Source organism: Amborella trichopoda, chromosome 12 (assembly GCF_054954075.1).
Source record: "Amborella trichopoda isolate Santa Cruz 75 chromosome 12, AtrichopodaSantaCruz75HAP2 v2.0, whole genome shotgun sequence".
NCBI classification, from domain to species: domain Eukaryota; kingdom Viridiplantae; phylum Streptophyta; class Magnoliopsida; order Amborellales; family Amborellaceae; genus Amborella; species Amborella trichopoda.
Window position 1 is genome coordinate 37,585,915 of NC_142347.1, and position 11,649 is coordinate 37,597,563.

At 35.5% G+C, this 11,649-nt stretch overlaps 1 protein-coding gene across 3 annotated transcripts; it reads left to right on the forward strand.

The window, feature by feature from the left end:
* The first annotated feature begins 2,685 nt into the window (after positions 1–2,685).
* Positions 2,686–11,288, forward strand: LOC18421817 (DUF21 domain-containing protein At2g14520). Of its 3 annotated transcripts, XR_016045766.1 has the most exons (12): positions 2,775–3,566; positions 4,553–4,629; positions 4,723–4,806; positions 5,458–5,571; positions 5,885–5,971; positions 6,804–6,943; positions 7,065–7,152; positions 7,315–7,388; positions 8,968–9,079; positions 10,043–10,164; positions 10,597–10,862; positions 10,936–11,288. XR_016045766.1 is itself a non-coding variant. In XM_006826614.4 (11 exons), exons 1-11 carry the CDS (start codon positions 3,389–3,391, stop codon positions 10,972–10,974), a joined length of 1,269 nt encoding a protein of 422 aa, XP_006826677.2. In that variant the 5' UTR covers positions 2,686–3,388; the 3' UTR covers positions 10,975–11,288. The 3 variants fall into 3 exon arrangements, 2 of the variants coding, with proteins under 2 accessions (XP_006826677.2, XP_088709759.1); XM_006826614.4 differs by lacking the exon at positions 8,968–9,079 and having other exon boundaries at positions 2,686–3,566; XM_088853633.1 differs by lacking the exons at positions 6,804–6,943; positions 8,968–9,079 and having other exon boundaries at positions 2,884–3,566.
* Positions 11,289–11,649: the final 361 nt, after the last annotated feature.

Consider the following 11,649-nt stretch of genomic DNA (forward strand, 5'->3'; position numbering starts at 1 on the left):
TGATCCTACGCCATCGGATGGTGGTGATTCGGTGTGGGATGTAATAAGTCCGGTTGAGGAATATCCGGCACTATCGTTTTGTTTCTTCCCATATTTAATTATATTGTCTTTATATTCCCAAGCATATGAACTGTGGATATTTTCTTTGTTTAAAGGAAATTGGTTTAATGACATCAAGGTTTTTAAGATATTGGATTTGTTAGTTTAATTTTCTTTGAAGCAAGAATTATTGAAATAAGATTGTTTGTAAGTGATATTTGCCAAAAGAAAAGAAAAAGAAAAGAAAATAGGTACAAAGAAGAAAAATAAAAAAATATATTCCCCGACAAGATCGCATTAGTCTTTCTTTCAATATCTTTAGACACTGGCAGAACCAGGTTGTCACTAGCTCTCTCCTTATTTGCACCATGGATGTAAGTACGTCAAAAATGACGTATAACACTTGATCCACCAAACAACTCCATATAAACTTAGGAAACTATTCATATGCCATTTTTGTGATTTGGGCTCATAACTTCATGTGCGCTCCCCTTATTAGCCTACAACCTTCTTCCCATACAATTAGTGTTTCAAAATGGTGTTTTAAATACAGTAAGTGTTTCAAAATGGTGTTTTAAATACAAAAAGTGTTGGGTCGGACCTCCACTGTACTTGATCTTGATGATTCTGATCTAGATAAATCGAATTATTCAGGTAAAACGGACATTCAAAAATAAAAAATTGAAAAATTGAATTAGGCAGGAATCTGATTCTTTGATTTGGATCTCCAATTCTAGTAATGGAGTCACCTGAGTCTCTCATAGAATTGAGAACTAAGCGGTGCATGTGACTGATTCTGCCAAAGATCGAAGCCGAGGAATCTGACTGATTCTGCCAAAGATCGAAGCCGAGGAATCCGATGTTGATTGCCGATTTCCAATTTGAATTGGCTAGCGATCATTCACATGCTTCAAATAAGTTACTTTAGAAACAATATAAGCAACTAGTCGATTATACCACCAGCCGTCCGATTGGATTCATCGAAAATACGGTTGATAGGCTATCCGTCAATTGCCTTTGCTTGCACTCCACCTACGCAAGTTTGTTTTTAAGCCAAAAGATATTGGAAAAAGTTTATATAGAGCCGAAGCTCTAAACAATCAAATTAGAGCTCACCGCAAAAATTTAAGAAGAAGTTTTGATTAACAAATATCCTTAAATTGATTATCTCGACATCATGATGCATGTACATGAGAAAAATATGGATTTCAAGTAATAGTGTATCTTGTTGTGCGTTTTTGGACCGTCAATTTTCAAGATTTTCAAGTTGTCATATATTAGCTCGATCTACACTATTTTTGAAGTTTTAAATTTTATAATTAAAGATAAAATGTATTTTAAGGCTATCACAAAGATTTCCAGTATTGAAATCACTTTCTCGACACTATTTGAAGATAGGCTCAAATTTGATTGCTTAGAGCATGGACTCTATACAAACCACACCCAAAGATATTATACTCCCTCTGGAGTATACTGTGCATTGATTCCCTCAGGTAGAATCCTAAGTCACCCAGGATTAATTTTAGGACCTTGGAGATATAGCCTCTTTAGGCTCGATCTCAATAAAAAAAAAAACAAAAAATCCTATTGCACCCTCTACACACTTTGGAAAAAAAAGAAGAAAAGGTCTCAAGGTTGAATAGAGACCATCTAATTATTAAAGGGTGAGATACAAGCGTTAGAAGCTCAAATTTCAAAATTTTTATTTAAAAAATAATCATGCAATGATTCTTAAGATTTCAAATTGGAAAATTCCTCCTAATTAAGACTTTTGACTGAGGGAGAAATGTAAAACTAGGGCTGACAATGGGCCACCTTGTTCCTAAAACAAACTACAACCCAAGGGCTGGGCTAGGCCTATGACGGCTCGGTTTGCCCTAGCTTGACTGTCTATTTCATGTTTTTCTTCCTATTTTTTTATTTATTTATTTTTGACCAGACCCTTAAACTAGCCTATGGGGATTAGGGCTGGGCAAGGGCCAAAGTTGGCATGGCGCAAGAGAGTGTAATACACGTGCCCTTGTTTTAAAGCCTATAACTAAATTCAATATCACTCATGATTAATTGACTCATTTTTAAAGGGAAAAGTTTATATAAGGTTGCAACCTTAAAATGTAGATTCACATATGCACCTCAAAAATCTATCTGCAAGGTTGTTTTAATGTTGAAAAACCCTCTAATTGACCATCTCAACATTGATATGTATGAATATTAAAAAAAATGTTTTTGAGTCCCAAGAATAGTGCATTTTGTAACACATTATTTAAACCGTTCATTTTCCAGATTTTCATATTTATAGATCTACTTGATTTTAACCATTTTTGAAGTTTTAAATTTTCTAATTTAGATATGAAAATAATTTTTAAAATAATTTTAAAAATACTTTACAACGAAATTACATTCATAAAATTTAGAAGTGCGCTTTAATTGAATTGTTTAAAGTAGCAACCTTCTAGAAACCGCACCCTTCTTAAAGAGACTTGTAAATTCAACATTACATTACTCATGCTTAAAATTTTCAGTTCCTTTTTAAGAGATTTTTGGGCAAAATTTCCTATCAAAATTTTATTGGTGGGAAAATTCACATCAGATCATATATATATATATATATATATATATATCATTGTTCACTTCCACTTGTTTTTAGGTCAAGTTCCTTACTATAATATTTTTGTGCGGGAAAATTCACATCAGATCATATATATATATATCATTGTTCACTTCCACTTGTTTTTAGGTCAAGTTCCTTACTATAATATTTTTGTGCCGGTAATTTAGGCCTTGTACGTCGAAAAGTTTCGGCAAGGAAATAAGATAAAATTAATCCCACTTTTACGTGCAAGTCACCGACATTCCTACCTGTCACTTTTCCATACGAAAATGCAGCATCTCCTCTCTTTCTTTCTCTAAAATACGAACTCCATGTCTGATCTCTCTCTAGGAATCGAACTGCTCTCTCTCTCTCTCTCTCTAAATTAAGTTACCCATTTCTGCTTCTGCAGCCCTCTCTTCTCTCTCTCTTAAAATCTATCACTCCCTATTCTCCATCAGACGCGGATAATCTCTCTCTTCCTCTCTCTCTCTCTCTAGAAATAGGCTAATTCCCATGGTCCTGGATTGTCTAGAGAAATCGCGACTCTCTCTCTAAAAATATGACATTTGTCTCTGTAAAGAAACTGAATCACTGTGTTGAAAAACGGTGGAAAGAATCAGAATAATCGCGTCTAACAAGAGGGAGACAAGCTCAAAGACCGGACGGGGCTAGTTTAAGCCAGCCCAAGTGTTTGATACTGGTTCGAAGGTTTTCGGTTTTTAGGGTTCTTTTTACTGTGGGGGGAGGTTTGCAGAAATGGCGGCTGACCATCGTTGTTGCAAGCCTGATTTCTTCATATACATTGCGGTGGTTGTTTTGCTCGTCTTGTTTGCTGGTTTGATGTCTGGTCTCACTCTAGGGTTAATGTCTCTTAGCCTGGTTGATCTTGAGGTTCTCGCGAAGTCTGGGACGCCTAAGGATAGGAAGCACGCAGGTATCATCTCCCTCTCTCTCTCTCTTTCTATCTCGGTCTCTCCAAAATTAATATTTTCTAAATTAAATCTTAATAATTACGTAATGAACTCTTTCGGCATATTATGTAAACTCAAGCTGCTAATCTTGTATCTTTGAAGGAGTTTCCTTCATTTTTCTCTTGGGGTGCTCCAATTTTGCTTTTTGCTCTCTTGGTGTCCTCAGATTTTGCTTTGCTGATGTTCTATTTCTTTATATATGCTCTTGAGCCATGTTCTTACAACTGTTTATTAAAATGCGTTTTTTGCTTCTATGAATTTCTAATTTTTTTAAAATGAAACTTAATGAACTATTACCTTGGCTTTTGGATTTGGAGATGAACTGTTGGTTATTCTTCGCTTGATTCAACCTAGTTCTTCTATATAGTGACAATTTCATTGTTTAAATGGACGATCTGGCTCATAATTCTGTTATTAGTTCCAATTATTAGCTCCAACTAAGCGCTTTGCATACCTGCTGTGAATGCTTAAACACTTGTTCAGATGGATGGTTTCGATTTTTAGTTCATGTGCTTGTTGAATTGATCAGGCCTGCTCTCTTCCAAATGTGAGGAGCAAAATTTCTCAATGTTCACAGAGTTTCTAAGTTCTTGATTAAGTTGTGGACTTACCAGTTGAAGCTGATGTTCTTCATCCCTTAAAATTTATTGCAAGCGTATTGTTCATGGAATATATTGATATTGTGATTTTTTCTGAAAGTTTTGAAGATCTTTTTTTATTTATTTTATTTTATTTTTATGTTTTTTCAAGAAGTCTTAGATTTAATGGGTTGGATCTGCTCAATGCTACTTTCATGGATTTTTATTCCCTCTTTCTCTCTCTCTATCACCCCATTAATTTTTCCGTTAAAATTTTCTTGCTGTTTTTGTTTGATCAAGAAGCTGTTTAATGTGGTTCCTTTTATGCCTCAGATACCAAATAATCATAATTTTCTTCCTTGTACTGGCAGCGAAGATATTGCCTGTTGTAAAAAGGCAACACTTGTTGCTTTGCACACTTCTTATTTGCAATGCTGCTGCTATGGAGGTAGGAGTTTGGTTGGAACTTCTGAGTTAGTATGCCCTCTCAACCAATATGAAATTGTCCTCTTGAATGTAATTCCACTATTCCATGGTGCAGGCACTCCCAATATTTCTTGATGGTCTTACTTCTGCATTGGGTGCTGTATTGATATCGGTGACATTGATACTTATGTTTGGTGAGGTGTGGTTGCCTTAACTTGGTTCATGTTATACAGTGCTACATACATATACATCTCTGTCTTTTTTTTTTTTGGCGTGTGTGTGTGGGTTTGTGCCCCTGTGTGCTTGTGCAGGTGCGTGCACGCATGTGTGTTTGTGTGCTTGCCCACATGGGTATATATATGTATATGGATTCTTTTGATGTCTGCATGTGGTATAATGCTCTTAACCTAAGGTCTCCTTTAGGAACTCAATGGTTTGATTTTTATGGGGCAAAACAACCCAAGATGGTGCTGTGTGGTCATAGTAGCCTGGGTTGCTTGCTTAATGAAATTTGTTTACATATTATTTTGGGTGCTCATTGCTGAATGAAATCTGTTTGTTGAATGACATTTGTTTTCTGCTTATTTTTGAATTGGGATTTGGTCATCTTTCAAAAAAAAATTGGGAGTAAAAGCAGCCACAAATGAGCAGCAAACGTTGTTTTTATAACGGAAAGTCTATGTTAATGATGTGTGTGCACATCAGAATATTCTTATGTTTTGCGTGCATGTGTGTGTGGGTATGCATTCGTGTGCACGTGTGAGTAGCGGTGGATTCATGTGAATTCCTTTTTTTTTTTTTTATAGTTGTTAAAATGATTAATCCTTGTATTTCTATGATTTACAAGCAGATCATACCACAGTCTGTATGTTCACGCTATGGTTTAGCAATTGGGGCAGCAGTAGCACCGATGGTCAGTGTGCTTGTTTGGATCTGCTTTCCAGTTGCTTATCCAATAAGCAAGGTAATACCTATAGTTCTTAAATTTGTGTTCTATGTCCAAGTTTCCAGCTTGGGTAAAATGCTTAAATGCCTAAAAGTCATGGTTGTATTCATTTTTTTTTTCTTTTTGTGCTTTTTGAGTTATATAATGTTTTAGGTAAGGTGATTTGACCATTCTAATATTTAACCATGCAAATGCTTAAGTAAGGAAATATTTGCTATGTCCACTGTTCAGCTTAGAGAGAGTATTGTACATAGTGATTCTTTTTAATGGTCTATGAGTTTCCATAGTTTGCTGATTGGTAATATCTTTTTTCTTTCTATTGTTTACTTAGCTTTTGGACTATTTGTTGGGGGAGGGACATGTTGCACTTTTTCGTAGGGCTGAGTTGAAAGCGCTTGTTGACCTGCACGGGAATGAGGTATATTGATATACTCTCTTCAGTAATCTTTAACTTTGAAAGGAATCTTGGAGTCCTAAGCTGAATTCCCTCGTTTTTCTTTTCCTTTTCTTTATTGTGAACCCTCATTAATGCTTATGTTTTTGGCTATGCCCCACGATAGTGATTATTCTGCATACCCAGCATGCCCTTCTTGATCACTCTAAATCTAACAGGAAAGCTCTTGGGTTATTAAATTAGTAGTTTTTACTTCATTTTTTTTTTTTCATTAGTCTCCAAGAGACATGATAATATGCTGTATGGGGAAGTAGTTGAGTTAGAATTACTGATGCATTAAATTTTGGAAACATATATTTTGGCTTTTTGTGTCCAATTTGTGGTCGTTGCAAAAGCTGCCATGCTAGTAGTATGTTAGCCTACTGAGCTTCTCTAATCATTGCACATTTAGTTTTATGCTTAAATCCATTTCTCCCAGAAAGATCTAGAGCAAACAATACCTAAATGGCAAAATAAGATCAAGACACATTCTTATTGAACTAGGTACTTGGCATTGTGCAAATGATTATTATAGTTTTAGTATTTTGTTTGTGTCAGTGTGTCACTGTGAGTCTGTGTGCATGTGCAGGCATTAGGAAATATGATTTGTCTACTTTAGCTCATGCCAACTTTGGAAATGCTAGTCATATTTCACTTGGGTTGCCAAAACTCTTTTATTTTTTTTAAATGATAAATTATTTTACCTAAATTTCATTTGGCTGGATGCCATTTGACATGGGCGGTCCTAGCAAAATATATATGAGGTGGTTTCATTTGATGGCTTTTAAGCTGCATGCCTTTATTGACTCATAAGCAGGCTGGAAAAGGTGGAGAACTGACACATGATGAGACGACAATCATAACGGGAGCCCTTGAGCTTTCAGCGAAAAAGGCCAGAGATGCAATGACTCCTATATCTGAAACGTTTGCAATTGATATTAATGCCAAGCTTGATATGTATGATGATCACTATGTTTTGCTCGGTCCATAGTCTTTGTGAAGATTGGAGATGGATGGGTGAATCGCTTTGATGAATATCTCACTGACAAAATGCAAATATGTGTTTCGAATTATCCAGGTACTTGATGAAGTTGATACTAGAGAAAGGACATAGCAGGGTACCTGTCTATTATGATAAACCTACAAACATAATTGGGCTTGTCTTGGTGAGTGTTAAATTGATAGTGCTGATTCTTTAGATGCCTAATCTGCATGCATCAGTTTTGTGTCATGAACTATTGAAGTTTTAATCGTTGAATGTGCTATAAGTATGTCCTTTTTTTTTATGCCTGTTATTTCTTGAACTACCGTACTTGTATTGGTTGCAGGTGAAAAATTTGTTATCTATACACCCATCAGATGAAGTACCTGTTAAAAGTGTAACGATTCGAAAGATTCCTCGGTATGTTTTCCAGGCAAGCTCTAAATGAATCACAACTATTAATTTCTTGGGAAGTGAACCAAATCTGATGGCTGTTCAAACTGTTTGCTTGTTTATTTTATGACAGAGGTTTATGTTTTTAGATTGATTGTCTTACAAGATACTTCTTATATTTTACTGCTTGTGATATTTATTTGAGCTTTTGTTGCACAGTTTCCCTCATATTTTTCTGAATTTTTTTCCTTTATTGTCATGGTTACCTGCCTTGCGTGCTTCCTGTTCAACTATTCACAAACTCTTGGGGTTATCCTCAATGAGGATTCCTCATTATGGTAGCATCTCTGAAGTCTCTAATCACGGATTTCATACTTTCACAAGTAAAGTGCATGTGTGTTTTAGATCAATTCAATTCTTGGGGTTATTGAAAGAAAGGGGGAAGCGAGGCTTATCTTATGCTGACTGTTTTGAATAGTACTATATAAATGATATTGGATTTTAATTGTTTGCGTTGTCCCTGTGCCTTAACAAATAAACTCCTCCTCTTATGCTCTTGTGTAGATCATGTAAGTACGACTAGTGAATTTTGATTCCTTGAGTTAATGTAACATATCGTAATGCATTATTAATTTCTTATTCTATATGCACCAGTTTGATGTAGCAGATATTATTGTCCTATTAACTAATAATGGTTCTCTGTTTGTCTCGTAATTATTTGAAGAACCAAGTCTTGTTGATTCTTGAAACTCATATAATATAGACTTTTGGAATTCCTTCAAGCTTATATGATTGGGGACTGCTCAATAGGATAATAGCCTGTTACTAATTCTTGGTAGATTTTGATTTTGGATTATGTATGTGGATGCTTGGATATTATTTTATAGAATTTTATGAATGTGTAGTGAATGGTAGGGTGATTGATGAAAATTTATTTGTTTTTTGATAGAAATTCTAAATGATTTAGTGATTAAAATGAATACATATATGGATTTAGTTTTAAAACTGTTCTCCCATATGTTTAAACTTCCTCCAACTTCATGCACAAGACCCTTGCTGGAAATTTATACATGCCCCCATCCTTGATAATTGGTCTAAAGGCTCAAACATGTTCATTCCCCTTCAGATTTAGAGTGCGCTTTTCAGTGGTTACATTCTTCTTATTTCTGAAATCTTGCAATGACTTCCTTATAGAGAACATAATAGATTTCAATGTAATAAAGCAAACTGAAGTTGTCCTTCACATTTTAGGAGTCAGAGAGACATAAAAGGAAATGTTTGTCATGCAAATCTGAGCTCCATAGGACACTCAGCTTTGGAAAAAAAAAAACTTGTATTGTTGATGCATTAGCGTGCAGATCCTCTGTTACAGTTGTCAGTTTTCTGCAGTAGACCTGCTTATCTTAGAGGCTTCTAGTTTGCAAATTTAAATATGCCGAATGGGTGAAAATAGAACAATCCAGATACGCAATTTTACATATAATCATGTTTTCCTAAGAAAGATATTCATATTTTGTTCCTAATTTTGCAAAGAAGATATTCATGTATTGCTCACTTTAGCATTTAAGATTTATAACTAGTTTTTTTGAACTTGGCTTGGCCGCAGAACTTGGCCTGTGGCATGGCCTAGTTACTCTTGTGAGCCCATTAGGACTCTTACCCGAGCACGTGCCTACTTCAAGAAGGCCCTCAAAAAGCCCAAAAATTGGGAGAAATAGGTAAAAATAGATAAATTACTCTACTGAAACAATTATTGACTGACTGAAACTATTAAAAAATAAAAAATAAAGCAATTTTATGAATTTAAAGTGAAAAAATAGAAACTTATCCAAAATTTTGATAAAACCAAAATTTTGATAAAAAACTTGGTTCCAAGATCTTCACACTCAATGCAAATCGATGCCACCAACTCCTGTCAAAACTTTGTCCATTCAAATCCCTATACTGGTTTTGGGTTTCGAGTTCAGGTTTAGGGAATCTGAGCTCTTTGAATTTTTGAATGAATAGTGAATACGAAATACAATCTCAAAAAATTCTAAAGTTTTGTGTTGTTGTGGGGGCAAACAAGTCTATGATTGGATGAAGAACTCAAAAATGGGCTTCGGGATGAAATTTCATAAAAATTTGACCATCAGTTGTGAAGAAATTGCAAATTTTGAAAATTGGTGAAAATTTTGGCCGAAATCGTTGATCTCCTGCTTCCATCAAGTTTAATTGTTTTTCTCAAATTTGATCTATCGGTAGAAATCAGTCTATACATAAAAAATGGGCTCAAATCGCACTGAAGTTCAAAATCGAAGACACGAAGAAAAAATGGGAAGTGGATTTCCAAACCAACCACCCCCTCTTTTTTCCTCTCTCCTCTTTAAACTGCTCTTTGTACGAAACTTGGGGGAGGACTGTGTATGTTATATAGTATATATATCCCTGAGTTTGGGGAGGTTTCGGGCTCGTCACCTTGTGAAGCCCGAGTAACTCGGGCGAGTCTGAGCAGGCTCGCCAAGGTTTCAAACATTGTTATAACCTAAATATATGGTTGCTTTAACACTCCAATAAAAGAAAAAAAAAACCGTGGCTGCTGGATAACATGCTTTATGAGCACTTGATAGAGATGCAATTACAAGTAAATGCTCACGCCCTTTTCTTGTTTTTTTGTTTTTTCTTTGCTTGTGTAATGGCAGGGTTCCTGAGAACATGCCTTTATATGATATTTTGAATGAATTCCAGAAGGGGCACAGTCATATGGCTGTTGTTATTAGGCAAATTGAGCCAGGTGTGGATGAGGGTAACAATCCAGTTGATGGTAATCATCCAAATCTTAGTCTAGCTTCTCCAAATTTCTCAGAAACCCAGACAGTTTTATGCTTAATTTGTCTACATGGAAAAGTGTACCACACACCTCTGGTCTATGGTAAAATGGTGCACCTCTGGCCATTCTCCAGGTATGAATGTTGGAGATTAACGGTAATTTCATACTTCCACTCTGGGATGAATAATCTCTACCGTATATCACCAGAAACAGTGGTACCCCTGATGTGTACAATGTCGCATACACCAGAGTTGTATGGTATACTTCCCATTTCTCGTTTAGTTCCCCAAGTTGAAAAGCTTTCAACTCAATTAATCGAAACTTGCTGCTGCTCATTATTATTGTGCAACCTTTTTTTTGTTTTCAGAGATCCTTCAGAAAATGATTTAATGATTTACTACCCTCTTTTTCAATGCTTGTGCGTAGAGTCTGGGAAAGATGTGAAAATTGACATTGGAGATGCACAAACCCATAATAAAATTATCAAAAACAAAAGGCCACTGCAAAAATGGAAGAGTTTTCCTGCCAATGCTCAAAACTCAAATAGAGGGACTCCAAGGCCCAAAAAGTGGGCCAGGGATTCGTTGCAAGATGTCCTTCGCATCGATGAGAGCCCTCTTCCGAATGTCACTGAACAAGAAGAAGCAGTTGGCATTATTACAATGGAAGATGTTATTGAAGAGCTTCTGCAGGTTTCTCTCTCTCTCTTTCTCGTGCGTATGTTAGGCTTTTGCATCAAATTTGATGTTGTCATCTTTTCCTTAGGAGGAGATCTTCGATGAGACTGATTATCATGAGGACTAGTAGTTACAATATTCTTTCACATGGCGCATTGGGGTGAGTAATCTGAATGGTTCCTGTAATATACTTGTATTCTATACACGTGAGTGCATCATTCAAAGTTGCAGAGCGGAGGTTTATGTCAAGAATTCGAAAGCCATATGCGATTGGAATTTTGGTTGCAGTAGGGTATTAAAGTGAGTGCTGAAGAAACTTGGCTTTTTGAATCTAGCATTTGCAAGTTAATGTGGGTCTACTCTGTCTGTATCCATCATTTCGATGTACCTTTTGCCCTCAAAAGTGCTGTATGGATGAAGACTGGTGCTCTTCTTATGCAAGTCACTCTCTCTCTCTCTCTCTCTCTCTCTATTTCTCAACATTGAAATTTCTCATATCTAAATCTTTAGGAACTCAAAAATCTATTTGTTATTTAAATAATTGTTTAGTGATTTAAAGTTGGATTTTAAATTTATAGAAACAAGGGAGTAAATGTACAATGTGCTCGAATAGGAGTATGAGCTCTATATTATAAGGGATTGTATATAATGAGCCTGGATGGAATTACTTATAATCAAGATTTATCTTTTATACTAGGTCACAATTACTTATAATCAAGATGGAAAATCTGATAGCTTGGATGTATCATAAAATTGGAGAAAATTTATTTTGAACTTTGAGCTTGATCAATGTAATAAATGT